The sequence below is a fragment of the Littorina saxatilis genome, linkage group LG2, assembly GCF_037325665.1.
Source record: "Littorina saxatilis isolate snail1 linkage group LG2, US_GU_Lsax_2.0, whole genome shotgun sequence".
Taxonomy (NCBI): Eukaryota; Metazoa; Mollusca; class Gastropoda; order Littorinimorpha; family Littorinidae; genus Littorina; species Littorina saxatilis.
The window spans coordinates 77,568,953-77,583,492 of record NC_090246.1 but is presented as its reverse complement, the minus strand read 5'-3'; the positions used below and the strand labels follow the sequence as shown (position 1 = coordinate 77,583,492).

Here is a 14,540-nt window from a genome sequence, read left to right as displayed (position 1 = left end):
GGCAGTCTTTACTGCTACCCCCAACTTCATGTAGTATATTATACAAAAAGTGATAGTTGCAGCCCATTTATGAACTGCAATTTAAATTTCTTCTCTTTGACAAATGAAAGCTTAATCCAAGTAATATTTTGTATCAGATCTAATGATAGAAAAGTAAAAGCTAGCATCAAGTTATGTGCTGCACTCTTAAACACTGATTCTCAGATTTACAAGCTATCCTGAACTGAAGGCTTACCTCAACAGTAACTTCTTCTATTGCAGCTTGCTCGGGTTTCTCTTCTGGGATCTCCTCTGCTGTTGTAGTGACATCAGTTTCAAATTTCCTGTATCATAAAATGTAAAGTTGTAAAAATATGTGGTTGTCTTCCGGCTCCAGTGAAAAAAAAAAGCAGAATGAAAGCTACCTCATGCACATACATCATGAAAGCAGAACAAAAGTAACCTCATGCACATACACATCATGGAAGCAGAACAAAAGTTACCTCATGCACACTCGCGTACATGATCAACCAGAAATAGTAATGTTGACAAAAAGGTTTACATGCGAGGTCCTCATAAAATAATGAAACATTGGGACTAATAGTTTGTTTTCTTATTGTCTTTTTATATGGCATGGACACAACACACTAAAATTATGTTGCAACCTTTTTTTTTTTTTTTGGGGGGGGGGGGGCAGCTTTTTTTCAATGAGATATTAGGGCTTACAAACGGAGATGCTTTATTTTACGATCTTATAACATCAATAACAGCTCATTATATATTATATTAAGTATCTATATATATATATATATACGACTTGTGTCTGTCTGTCTGTCTGTCTGTGTGTGTGTGTGTGTGTGTGTGTGTGTGTGTGTGTGTGTGTGTGTGTGTGTGTGTGTGTGTGTGTGTGTGTGTGTGTGTGTGTGTGTGTGTGTGTGTGTGTGTGTGTGTGTGTGTGTGCGTGTGTTCGCGATGCACGGCCAAAGTTCTCGATGGATCTGCTTCAAATTTGGTGGGCATATTCAGGTAGACCCCGGACACAACCTGGTCGATGAGAATTTTCAACACGTGCTCTCAGCGAGCAGCGCTGAACCGATTTTGGTTTTTCTGTTCATCTTCCCAGATCCATTCCCAGTAACTCTTCCTTATCTTATCCAGTGTTTTGCGTTTATCTCCCTTCCTTCCTGTGGCGTCAATCCATATTCCCGTTACTATTTTTAGAAGGTCACTGTCCACAACGCTTTCATCCCGGCAAAGCCGGATATTCCCGTTACTATTTTTAGAAGGTCACTGTCCACAACGCTTTCATCCCGGCGAAGCCGGGTATTCCTCTACTTCTTCCCGGTGAAGCCGGGTACCCGGTTTCGCCGGGTATTCGGCTCTACTTCTTCCCGGCTTCGCCGGGTATCATTCGGCTCTACTTCTTCCCGGTGAAGCCGGGTACCCGGCGAAGCGGGTATTCATTCTAGTACATTATATATCTATGTTATACAAAATATAAAACAGTCAATCAGTTTATTAAATAAAATCCCCCCAAAAAAGGTTTTTGGTTTGTTTGTTCTTTTGGTTTTTTTAAATTAATAAAAATTGCCTATTTTATCCACACACACACAAAAAAAATTCTTACATATTTAATTTTTCCTTAATAACTATTTCTTATCTATTCATTTTTTCCTTAGCAGCTATTTATAATGCCCTCATTTAAAAAAAAAAATGTTCCATTACATTCTTCTTTTCCATTACATTTATATAATTTTAAAACAAATGGTCACACTTTTTTTTATTAAAACAAACAAAATCAAAGTAGATTAAAAAAAAATATATATAACAATCTGAAATTACTTTGAAGTAAATATCAATTAATTTATCTTATAACTTTCAATTTCAACTTTTTAAAAAAATTTTTTTTTAACAATAATAATGATAGTAATACCAAAAATAATAATAGTATATAATCATATTTTTATTTTTTTATTTTTTTATTTTATTTATTTTATTATTATTTTTTTTTAAATTTTCATTATCACCATTATTATTTATTCGTGCCTATAGATTCAAAAGTCTCCGTTTGCTTGTCCAATCTCTGACTTCAACAGTTGTGTCATAATTTTCCCAGTTTTTGTTTTTTTTGTTTTTGTTTTTAAATTTTAATTCAAACATGTAATAAACCTGGAGTATATCATACATTTCTATCCCGTAAATAACAGTCTCTAAATATTATTATTTCAAACACTCAATTTAAACTCACTTGTTTTATACCAGGCCCCTGAGGGTTATTTTGCAACCTTTGTTTCTCAGTATACATGCACCACATTTTCAAATAAGGATGTCATGCACTCTCCAGATTTTAATGTTCGTGCACAAACATTAATTGGAAGAAAAAACAAAACACCCACACAATGTTGTCACACTTGTTCACTGAAAAGTGTAAACATTCTGTGCCAAAAGATTTATCTTGCCAACTCAAACTTAATCTTTTCTTGTCAAGGCCAATGTCACTGCATGTCCATCCTATCATGTCTTGTTGTCAAGTCTGTCTTTATTGTCATCAACAAACATGCAAACTCTTAATGCTGCATACTAGTTCAATGGTTCTTTACTATAAAGATCATCATCATAATCTCAGGTTGCACTGGTATGAGTGAACAAGTAATTCATCTATGTCAGTGGCAGGGTTCTATACTGTTCAAAAAAAGAAACGCATAGCTTGTAATATTTGGTTAATTTAGTTATATGGCTACAAGGATATCCACCAAACTGCAGAAAATGTTTATCTGGTCGTCGACCTTTCGTCCATTGCCACAAGTGAGCTCTGCACGTGACGCATGCGTTATCAGTGGCTACAATGTCAAAATTGCTCATTTGGCATGACCACTCGTCATGCTTCAGTGTAATCTCGTGAAACTCGGGGAATATTGAGCTCTCACCATGTCTTCCAAAACCCATAAAAGCGGATTGTTCGCCACAAAGAAATCAGACGACAATTCAGCGACGAAAGATGGCCCGATTGAGCAGAGAAGACCGCCAAATTGCATTGGGTCGTTTACAAGCAGGCCAAAGTCAAAGTGCAATCGCCAGGCACTTCCACGTGTCCCAGAGCACCATCAGTAGACTGTGGGTCAGGTTTCAAGCCACTGGCTCCGTTGCTGACTTGCCACGAGCGGGAAGACCAAGGGCGACAACTGCTGCTCACGACCGCTTCATACGGCTCCGCCACCTCCGGAATCGTTTCCTGTCGGCCTCATCTTCTGTCCAGGCTCTCCCCGGGCCACACCGATTATCGGACCAGACCGTGCGGAACCGCCTGCATGAAGCTGGTTTGAGAGCTCGCAGACCTCACAGAGGAGCTGTCCTCACCCGCCGCCATCGCCAGAACCGAGTGCAGTGGGGCAACCAGCACCTTCGCTGGACCGTCCGGAATCACTGGAGACACGTGTGGTTCAGCGACGAGTCCTACTTCCTGCTCCAGCGACATGATGGTCGGAGGAGGGTCTACCGGAGAGTAAACGAACGTTACGCGCCCAACTGTGTGGATGAGGCACCCGTTCATGGTGGTGGAGGCGTCATGGTGTGGGGGGCGATCAATACCGCTGGAAGGAGCACCCTGGTGCACGTCCAAGGGCGCATAACTGCCCAGCGATACGTGGAGGAAATTCTGCGCCCACACGCCCTTCCTCTTCTGGCTGACCAGGATGCCATATTCCAGCAGGACAACGCTCGCCCGCACACAGCACGACTCACCACCCAGTTCCTCACCGACCACCATGTCCAGGTGCTTCCCTGGCCATCCATGTCGCCAGACATGAACCCGATAGAACACCTCTGGGATGAATTGGACAGACGTGTGCGCAGGCGAGAAGAAGCGCCGGCAAATCACCGCGATCTATTGCAGGCACTTCAGGAGGAGTGGGACACCATCCCACAGCAAGATATCCGGCATCTGATCCAGTCCATGCCCAGAAGGTGCCGGGCAGTTGTTGCTGCTCAAGGCAGTCACACCCCCTACTGACTTGACAGCCTCGGCACCCAATCGTATTGATTGACTGATTGATTTGAAGATGCAAATGAACTGTGTGTGCATTCAACTGTGTCCATACCAAATTTCAAACAAATAATCTAAATATTGGATTTTCTGTTAATTTTTTCGACAAATAAAACAAATTTGGCAAGTAGCAACTATGCGTTTCTTTTTTTGAACAGTATAGTATCCACCAAGAGTCGCAGGATATGTTCTGGTATATCCACCAATAGTCTTTAATTGCTGAAGTAATCTGCCGCAAAGCACACAATTGTTATCATCTAGAGACTCAAAGAACATCATCTGACTTACTTAGACTTTTGCGTTGTCTTTTTCAAGAGATGCCTGAAGTCCACCTGCTCCATCTCAAACTGGACCCCTACCTTAGTTTTCCTGTGTAACAACATTGACAACCAGTTGCAGCATGCAATCAACATCATGCATTTACAAGCACATGCACTTATCAGAACCTGTTACCCTTCTACTTTGCAAATGAAGTACTTACAGATGAAAATTACCACCATGATATTGCTACAGTGGTTTGCAACCTACGTTATGTTTTTGTCAGGTTGATTTTGGGGTATCCTTATTTGAGCAGCGGTCAAGTGACCCTTGTAAAATAAATCTTTATTCTGAAAAGTGTACCAGATTCCTAAGCATACAAAGTTTGAACCAAATTACACTGAAATAAAAATGCTTTATTTGGGTATGAACATTGTTCCAAAATGTTTTTTTGCACAGTTCATCTCAGCTCCCATCCCACTTGTCCATCTTAAAATCAATTTTGCAGTCTAAAAGAGCCAGAGCCAAAGAAATATTGAAATGCGGAACATGGTGGTAGCCTATATGCAAGCACAGGCATGCCAACGGTGAACGAAACATCACCATCTTCCAAAAAAACAACAGTATCACATTACTTTTTTTGGCCTCCTCGTATCAATTTTATCTACACAAGGTGACTGCTGCATGTTTTACACAACTGCAAAAACTTCATATTAGTGCATGCCTTCTTGAAAATCACTGTGTTTTAGCTGACATTCATCTAGTATTTTATTAAAAAAAAATCATTACATTTTTTTTTAAACTTCTGTGGAATTAACATTGCACTTCAATCACACAGCAATTCAACACCAGTGTCATGAAGTAAGTACATGCAGTGAAGTATATCCTTAAAACACCATGCAAATTACCCCAGGAGTGAAAATTGTTTTCACATTTTCTAAACAGACATCCACTACCCTTGTTCAGAAATCCAAACCATGGCATTGCTGATGAGCATGCAAACTAGCAACATCTCTGTTACTGCAGAAGCAAGTTAACAGTTCAGCCTTTGAAATATCGCAACAACAGACTTCCAGATCTATAACACGATCATATGTGTTCTCTGTTTGCATGTCTGTCCAGTGTCCTGTCCCCCCATAAAGCATATCAACTCTACCTGTCCCAAGATAGGCCAATTGGTTCTAAGAGGACGTTAAAACTAATTATCATCAGTTCAGCCTCATGCACCAGCCTTCACGAACACAGCTAAAGCATTTCTCGTTCATTATTTCAAATTCATATATATTTAGGGGTTGGAATATACTTTTTTGACAAGGTTGATTTTATGGTTGAACAGAATTCAACATCTTCAAAGTGCAGGGTGAGAATGGTAAAAGCATTCCAAGATCATGTAAGCACACACAAAACAACTTACACTTCAGTAGTGAGTGCAGCTCGGAAGTCGGTCTCGTCAACCTCCTCAGTTGCTGGCCTCTCGACCTCTGAAGGCTGCAACTGGTCACGGAAGTCGGTCCTCTCTTCTGATAGTTCTAAAAGTTAGAAAACACATGCTCAATTTTACAGATATACCACTGTTCTGATACCTTTTGAAGAGCAAGCCTGCATCCTCCATATAACTTTTTATTAAGCTATCTGTTACAACGTTTTATGAAAAAGCTCATGTTCATCATCTTTCTTTCCTTAAACCGTTCCTGTCTTTATTGATATGGCAGGTATATGACTAGCTAGTCCAAAAATATCACTCCTTTGAGATCTAAAATATCTTTTGTTTGTCTGCTTTAAATAACATTCAAGACTCAAGACGTCTTCCTGTTGCTTTCAGTAACATGGTTTTGCCACAAGCTGGAATGACATTTCCCATTCATTATAAGTATCTTGCTTCACTTACGATTCACGATCAGGGAGACAGTGACGCTCTCCTGCCCAAGGTCGTTGGTGGCCTGCACTTTGTAAGTGCCGGAATCCTGCACGGTGACTTTGCTGATGTCAAGGCTGACGTTGGTCACGGTGCTTACTTCCTCGTCCTGGGTGACTGATACAACAAACCTCTCATCTTCTGGCAGCTCCATGTTGTCATGTGTCCACAGGATCTATATAGATAGAAAGAATAGCGGTTTTTGTATGCCAAACTTTCTTTGCTTTTACTCCATACCTTTCATTACTTCTTGCTGGAAAACACACACACACACACACACACACACACTCACCACACTAATGATCATCAAATGGGAAATTATTTGATGAAGTGTTTCTCTGGTTACAATTAAATAACTAGAATAAACACACAAGTACCTTTCCATATTATATATTTGCAAGCCCCATTTTCCAAGCTGTACATGCCCTACAAAAGTCGACACATCACAAGGCGTGACTGGAGTGTATGTTTATTCTGTTGTCTGTTTTCAACTAAAAGTATTTCCTTTTGTTGTAGTTTATTTAAATGAGTCTTACTTTGAACTTATTTTGTCAAAATGTTTCATGGCAGAAGGTATACAAAATTAATACAACAATGTGATCTACCTCAGGTGTCGGTGTGGCCTCAATGGCTGCTTTGAAGGTGACAGACTCTCCTTCATCCACCGTCTGGAAGCGAGGTTTCTCCAAGAATTCTGGAGCCAGACCCAACGCCTCCTCTGGCTTGACCTCTTCTGTCTCTTCATCAACTGCAGTCACGGATAGTTGTTATTTTGTGAAAGTATGCACAAATGGCTTGTTAACCAAAGACACAGAAGCAAATGTACACACACACACATACACTCCCAACACACTTACTCCTGTATATATTGGTAAAAAAAACAAGCCGGTAATTTAGAGAGTGTGAGGAAGATAGAGAGAAAGAGAGAGAGAGAGAGAGAGAGAGAGAGAGAGAGAGAGAGAGAGAGAGAGAGAGAGAGAGAGAGAGAGAGAGAGATTAATTAAAGAACATCACCATGTACATAAACAGATGGCCCAAAAGCACATGTAACAAAATTCCTGCACAGAATCAGGGTTCAGAGTTAAGGGTATCCCTTTGGATGCCCTGAATCAAACTCAGTTTGAAGACAAGACAATAACACTTAGATTTAAATCAAAAACATAATACTATTAGTACCCCTCTTACCTTTAACAGTGAGCTGGGCGGTGGATGTGACAGTTCCAAACTCATTCTTGGCCACAACAACGTATTTTCCAGTATCCTCGGGCAGGACGTCATGAATAAACAGGGTGTAGTTGTTCTGATCATCATGAGTGATCTCAAACTCATCAGAGTTGTACAGAACTTCGTCTTCTCTGTACCATGTGACCTCAGGCTCTGGGACACCCACGATATTTGCAGTGAAGCGTACCTCACTTCCATCCTGAGTGACAGTGTCCTCAAGCCCAAGACGAATCTCTGGGGCATAGTGTTCTTCTTGTACTTCTGTCAAAGCAGGATTGTCACGTTTAGAACTTCAATCTTGCCTTATAATAAAATTAGTCTGAACTAATCAATGCATTTACTGCTACCTCGATCCAAAATAATTAAAACTTTGTTCCCCCTCTTTTTTTTTTTTGGGGGGGGGGTCAGAAGGTCAGCAGGGGCTCAAAATGTTGTCAGTTTTGGACCTACCATCCCTTGTTTCAAATACACAGACTGAAAGTAGAATACAACAACTGGAGTTCTGTACATTAGGTTTGAAATTTACGTTTTAAATTAAACAAGTTACAAGTAAACTGTATCAACAAATCTTTTTTCAAGTGGATCGTTTCTCTGTAAGCATCTCCACAAATTTAAATAATTGAAATCAAATATAGTACATGTGAAATCATAAACTGCATACCAACAAACTGTGCTTCAAGCACTTCTGGTGAAGGTTCTTTCTTTTCCTCATCTGACACAGCTTCCTTTTCTTCTTCTGAAAAAAAAAATCAAGTAGATAAAACTCATCATTGACGGACCTCTGGAATTAAGTCACCCACTGATTATATATAAAAACAACTCATTGATTTCATGATGACTCAGTCCAATGATCTTTGTGTTGAAATACCTTCCTGTAAAATCCCTTCAGAATCATTTCTTCATCGAAGTACCATGTCCCCATTAAAAGCACAAACTTTATACAATCCCCTATCACAGGATGACAAAGGCAGTACATTTCATTCTTTCAAAGTGCCAGAAGATATATGCATAAAATCTAACCAACCTGCTGTGACCAGTTTTTCTTTTTCTGACAGCAGCTCCTCCACGACATGGACTTCCTGTTCTTCCACGGGTCCTGTAAAATTATAAACCCAGTGTTAAATTCTTATCTTTGTTTCACAACGTCATGCCCACCGCTGTAAACTTAACTACCTTCACTGATCGACTGCTTAGTTCACATGTTAAGACCAACAGTTTATGTAATCACAAAAGGAATGACCTTTACAGATATAGAAGATAATGATCAGAGCTACAGAAAAACTGCTGATGATAGTGACAATGATGAATAACTTTTCTAACCAATGGAACATAAATTGTGAAGTGATGGATGAATAATCATTATACAGATGATGATCATGCACAAAAATACTACAGAAAATTCAGGTAGACTTGTCACCATGGAAGGTGACATTCACACTATAAAAACCCGTCTACTATTACACAACAACTACAACAGATGAACCCCTTTTGGTGAAATATGATAGACAACGCATAATTATGAGGTTACATACAATACAACTACATACGTTGTGAACAACAACTTAAGTCCACACTGTGGTTTACTCACAAAATCCTACACAAAAACAAGAGGAACGTTATTACAACATGGAAAATTATCTATAAAAAATATACATCAAGAAAGAGAGGTTTCAAATTAGAAGTATCTGAAAAACAAGCATATACAAAAAATCATGCAAAACAAAACAAGAACATGAAATCAAATTTCTATGTTCATTACACTACATGTACCAAGAAGCAGTTAGAAACTACACATATTGCAAAAACAAAAACAAATTAAAAGAACTGAACATTAGTCTTATTTACAAGTGTTAGCACTAAAACAAAAACGAAAGAGTAACAAACTAAAGAACTGAGAACTACAGTATAAAGTTAATCCAGATGAACCAAATATACTTAAACTACAGAGAAAAACAAAACCAAAGAAATCAAACAAAAATCTAACAAAAACAAAAAGCATTAAGTTGAGTTTACTGCCTTGCAAAGTCTGCAACAAATCATGCAAAACATCAGTCCAAAATTACTGTGCCGTAGAACATGTGATCAAATAATATTTAAAACATTAATTAGTCCAACAGCAGCAAAAGTGTTCACACAAAACGAGCGCACCAGCAATTTGGTTTATTTTAATGATCGCAGCAGCTACAGCTGCAGTGCAAAACACAAATCGAAAAGCAGTGCGCTCGAGCAGTCAGTTGGCCAGCATGGCAAATAGGCAGCGCTTCTTTCAGCAGGATGCTCATACCTGTGTCATCCGGTGCAGTGCGAACATCCAGACTCTGAATCAGAATATCCTGTCTCTCTCCAGGTTCCTGGCTAACAACCTCCTCAGAGGTGTCTAGGGGAGAGATCTTGCTGATCTCATCTGTGGTCTCCTTCTCTGTTAGAGCAGCTTGATATGTATCAGCCGGTGTTTCTGGTGGCCTCTCTGCTTCTAGAGGTTTGTCTTCTGTGTCTTCAGGGACCTTTTCCTCTTCAGTGATTTCAGGGGTCTTTTCCTCTTCAGTGATTTCAGGGGTCTTTTCCTCTTCAGTGATTTCAGGGGTCTTTTCGTCTTCAGTGATTTCAGGGGCCTTCTCCTCAGTAACTTCAAGAGCTTTCTCTTCCGTTACTTCAGGAATATCCTCCTCAGTAACTTCAAGGAATATTTCTTCTGTCACATCAGGGACCTCCTCCTCAGTAACTGCAAGAGCTTTCTCTTCCGTTACTTCAGGAATATCCTCATCAGTAACTTCAAGGAGTATTTCTTCTGTCACTTCAGGGACCTCCTCCTCAGTAACTCCAAGAGGTTTATCTTCTGTAACTTTAAACGCCTTCTTCTCTTTGGTGACTTCAGTGGTCTTCTCCTCTTCTTCAGCAACCTTTTTCTCTTCTGTGACTTCAGGAGCCTTCTCAACAATCCTTTCAAGAGGTTCCTCTTCTGTTCCTTCTGATACCTTCACCTCAGCTGCTTCGAGAAGTACTTCTTCCGTCACTTGGGCCTCCTCCATGACTTCAGGTACTTCAAACGGTTTCTCTTCAGTGACTTCAAGAAGTATCTCTTCTGTCACTTCAGGGGCCTCCTCATCAGTTGCTTCGAGAAGTTTTTCTTCTGTCATTGTAGGAGCCTTCCCTTCTTCCTTTGGAAGCTCAACTACAAGGGTTTGTTGTTCTGGTTTTCGTGGTTCTTCACCAGGTATGTTTATTTCCTCTTTGAAATATTCCTGTTCTATGATATCAAGCTGTTCTTCTTCAGATACCTGTTTTTCAATAGTTTCTTCTAATGTTTCTGTAGAGATTTTAATCTCCCCTTCGAAGTCTTCCTTTCTCGTGATTTCTGGTTGTTCCTCTTCTGGAACGTCTTCCTTTTCAACGGATACTTCAAGCTTGACTTCCTTTGTCTCTGTTGGCTGTTCTGGAGAGATTGTGATTTCTTCTGTGAAGTGTTCCTTTTTGGTGACTTCAGGTTGTTCGTCTTCTGGAGCCTCTTCCTTTTGAACGGATACTTCAAACTTCACTTCCTCTGTCTCTGTTGGCTCTTCTGGAGAGATAGTGATTTCTTCTGTGAAGTGTTCCTTTTCAGTGACTTCAGGTTGTTCCTCTTCTGGAGCCTCTTCCTTTTCAATGGATACTTCGAGCTTGACTTCCTCTGTCTCTGTTGGCTCTTCTGGAGAGATTGTGATTTCTTCTGTGAAGTGTTCCTTTTCGGTGACTTCAGGTTGTTCCTCTTCTGGAGCCTCTTCCTTTTCAACGGATACTTCAAGCTTGACTTCCTCTGTCTCTGTTGGCTCTTCTGGAGAGATTGTCATTTCTTCTTTGAAGTGTTCTATTTCGGTAACTTCAGGTTGTTCCTCTTCTGGAACCTCCTCCTCTTTTACATCTTCTGGTTGTTCTTCTGTAGGTGCCTCATCTGTCAGAACTTCCTCTTTGAGAAGCTCTATTACAACCGTTTCTTCTTCTGGTTTTCTGGGTTCTTCTCCTGGTATGGTGAGTTCCTGTTTGAAGACGTCGGGTTGCTCCTCTTCAGGAAGTTCTGGTCTTTTCTCAGATACAAATGTTTCCCTGACAATGGTCTCTGTGACGTCTTCAGGTCGAACGCTCTCCCTGATCACCTCATCAAGAACTTCCTCCATGATCTTCTCAGGAGTTTGCACAACGTCACTAACAACTTCAGGAACTATGTCAGTCGTTTCAGTGGTGTCTAGAGATGGTTTCTCAAAAGAAACATTGATCTCTTCCTGTGTCTCTGTTGGCTCTTCTGGAGATATTGTGATTTCTTCTGTGAAGTGTTCCTTTTCAGTGACTTCAGGTTGTTCCTCTTCTGGAGCCTCTTCATTTTGAACGGATACTTCAAACTTGACTTCCTCTGTCTCTGTTGGCTCTTCTGGAGAGATTGTGATTTCTTCTGTGAAGTGTTCCTTTTCGGTGACTTCAGGTTGTTCCTCTTCTGGAGCCTCTTCCTTTTCAACGGATACTTCAAGCTTGACTTCCTCTGTCTCTGTTGGCTCTTCTGGAGAGATTGTGATTTCTTCTGTGACGTGTTCCTTTTTGGTGACTTCAGGTTGTTCCTCTTCTGGAGCCTCTTCCTTTTCAACGGATACTTCAAACTTGACTTCCTCTGTCTCTCTTGGTTCTTCTGGAGAGGTTGTGATTTCTTCTGTGAAGTGTTCCTTTTCAGTAACTTCAGGTTGTTCCTCTTCTGGAGCCTCTTCCTTTTGAACGGATACTTCAAACTTCACTTCCTCTGTCTCTGTTGGCTCTTCTGGAGAGGTTGTGATTTCTTCTGTGAAGTGTTCCTTTTCAGTAACTTCAGGTTGTTCCTCTTCTGGAGCCTCTTCCTTTTCAACTGATACTTCAAACTTCACTTCCTCTGTGTCTGTTGGCTCTTCTGGAGAGATGGTGATTTCTTCTGTGAAGTGTTCCTTTTCAGTGACTTCAGGTTGTTCCTCTTCTGGAGCCTCTTCCTTTTCAACGGATACTTCAAACTTGACTTCCTCTGTCTCTGTTGGCTCTTCTGGAGAGATTGTGATTTCTTCTGTGAAGTGTTCCTTTTCGGTGACTTCAGGTTGTTCCTCTTCTGGAGCCTCTTCCTTTTCAACGGATACTTCAAACTTCACTTCCTCTGTCTCTGTTGGCTCTTCTGGAGAGATGGTGATTTCTTCTGTGAAGTGTTCTTTTTCAGTGACTTCAGGTTGTTCCTCTTCTGGAGCCTCTTCCTTTTCAACGGATACTTCAAGCTTCACTTCTTTTGTCTCTGTTGGCTCTTCTGGAGAGATTGTGATTTTTTCTGTGAAGTGTTCCTTTTCGGTGACCTCAGGTTGTTCGTCTTCTGGAGCCTCTTCCTTTTCAACCATTACTTCAAGCTTGACTTCCTCTGTCTCTGTTGCCACTTCTGGAGAGATTGTGATTTTTTCTGTGAAGTTTTCCTTTTCGGTGACTTCAGGTTGTTCCTCTTCTGGAGCCTCTTCCTTTTCAACGGATACTTCAAGCTTGATTTCCTCTGTCTCTGTTGGCTCTTCTGGAGAGATTGCCATTTCTTCTTTGAAGTGTTCTATTTCTGTAACTTCAGGTTGTTCCTCTTCTGGAACCTCCTCCTCTTTTACATCTTCTGGTTGTTCTTCTGTAGGTGCCTCATCTGTCGGAACTTCCTCTTTTAGAAGCTCTACGACAACCGTTTCTTCTTCTGGTTTTCTGGGTTCTTCTCCTGGTATGGTGATTTCCTCTTTGAAGACGTCGGGTTGCTCCTCTTCAGGAAGTTCTGGTCTTTTCTCAGATACAACTGTTTCCCTGACAATGGTCTCTGTGACATCTTCAGGTCGAACGCTCTCCCTGATCACCTCATCAAGAACTTCCTCCGTGATCTCCTCAGGAGTTTGTACAAAGTCACTAACAACTTGAGGAACTATGTCAGTCGTTTCAGTGATCTCTTCCTCTGTCTCTGTTGGCTCTTCTGGAGAGATTGTGATTTCTTCTGTGAAGTGTTCCTTTTCCGTGATTTCAGGCTGTTCCTCTTCTGGAGCCTCTTCCTTGTCAACAGATACTTCAAACTTCACTTCCTCTATCGTTGATGGTTCTTCTGGAGAGATCGTGATTTCTTCTGTGAAGTGTTCCTCTTCAGTTACTTCAGGTTGTTCCTCTTCTCGAGTCTCTTCCTTTTCAACGGATACTTCAAGCTTGACTTTCTCTGTCTCTGTAAGCTCTTCTGGAGAGATTGTGATTTCTTCTGTGAAGTGTTCCTTTTCGGTGACTTCAGGTTGTTCCTCTTCTGGAGCCTCTTCCTTTTCAACGGATACTTCAAACTTCACTTCTTCTGTCTCTGTTGGCTCTTCTGGAGAGATTGTGATTTCTTCTTTGAAGTGTTCCTTTTCGGTGACTTCAGGTTGTTCCTCTTCTGGAGCTTCTTCCTTTTCAACGGATACTTCAAACTTCACTTCTTCTGTCTCTGTTGGCTTTTCTGGAGAGATAGTGATTTCTTCTTTGAAGTGTTCCTTTTCGGTGACTTCAGGTTGTTCCTCTTCTGGAGCCTCTTCCTTTTCAACGGATACTTCAAACCTCACTTCCTCTAACTCTGTTGGCTCTTCTGGAGAGATTGTCATTTCTTCTGTGAAGTGTTCCTCTTCAGTTACTTCAGGTTGTTCCTCTTCTCGAGTCTCTTCCTTTTCAACGGATACTTCAAGCTTGACTTTCTCTGTCTCTGTAAGCTCTTCTGGAGAGATTGTGATTTCTTCTGTGAAGTGTTCCTTTTCGGTGACTTCAGGTTGTTCCTCTTCTGGAGCCTCTTCCTTTTCAACGGATACTTCAAACTTCACTTCTTCTGTCTCTGTTGGCTCTTCTGGAGAGATTGTGATTTCTTCTTTGAAGTGTTCCTTTTCGGTGACTTCAGGTTGTTCTTCTTCTGGAGCCTCTTCCTTTTCAACGGATACTTCAAACTTCTCTTCCTCCAACTCTGTTGGCTCTTCTGGAGAGATTGTCATTTCTTCTTTGAAGTGTTCTATTTCTGTAACTTCAGGTTGTTCCTCTTCTGGAACCTCCTCCTCTTTTACATCTTCTGGTTGTTCTTCTGTAGGTGCCTCATCTGTCGGAACTTCCTCCTTAAGAAGCTCT

At 40.8% G+C, this 14,540-nt stretch overlaps 2 protein-coding genes across 2 annotated transcripts in view; one reads left to right on the top strand and one right to left on the bottom strand.

Moving 5' to 3' along the window:
• The window catches only part of LOC138959774 (titin-like), a 533,368-nt gene that overhangs the window by 312,419 nt on the left and 206,409 nt on the right, over nt 1–14,540 (bottom strand). Inside the window, exons 121-128 of the mRNA XM_070331384.1 lie at nt 8,443–8,514; nt 8,080–8,154; nt 7,380–7,679; nt 6,800–6,942; nt 6,168–6,369; nt 5,694–5,808; nt 4,310–4,390; nt 236–323 (exon numbers count right to left, since the gene is read on the bottom strand). Of these exons, the coding sequence (XP_070187485.1) occupies nt 236–323; nt 4,310–4,390; nt 5,694–5,808; nt 6,168–6,369; nt 6,800–6,942; nt 7,380–7,679; nt 8,080–8,154; nt 8,443–8,514 (1,076 nt within the window). The remainder of the gene's footprint in view (nt 1–235; nt 324–4,309; nt 4,391–5,693; nt 5,809–6,167; nt 6,370–6,799; nt 6,943–7,379; nt 7,680–8,079; nt 8,155–8,442; nt 8,515–14,540) is intronic.
• LOC138960431 (uncharacterized) lies at nt 13,341–14,532 on the top strand. Its single transcript, XM_070332342.1, has 2 exons — nt 13,341–14,384; nt 14,503–14,532. Exons 1-2 carry the CDS (start codon nt 13,341–13,343, stop codon nt 14,530–14,532), a joined length of 1,074 nt encoding a protein of 357 aa, XP_070188443.1.

Coding starts and splice junctions, on each gene's coding strand:
- LOC138960431 (XM_070332342.1), top strand. CDS start 13,341: ATGTCAGTCGTTTCAGTGATCTCTTCCTCTGTCTCTGTTGGCTCTTCT. Junction 14,385..14,502: donor ACTTCTCTTCCTCCAACTCT/GTTGGCTCTTCT, acceptor GTTCTTCTGTAG/GTGCCTCATCTGTCGGAACT.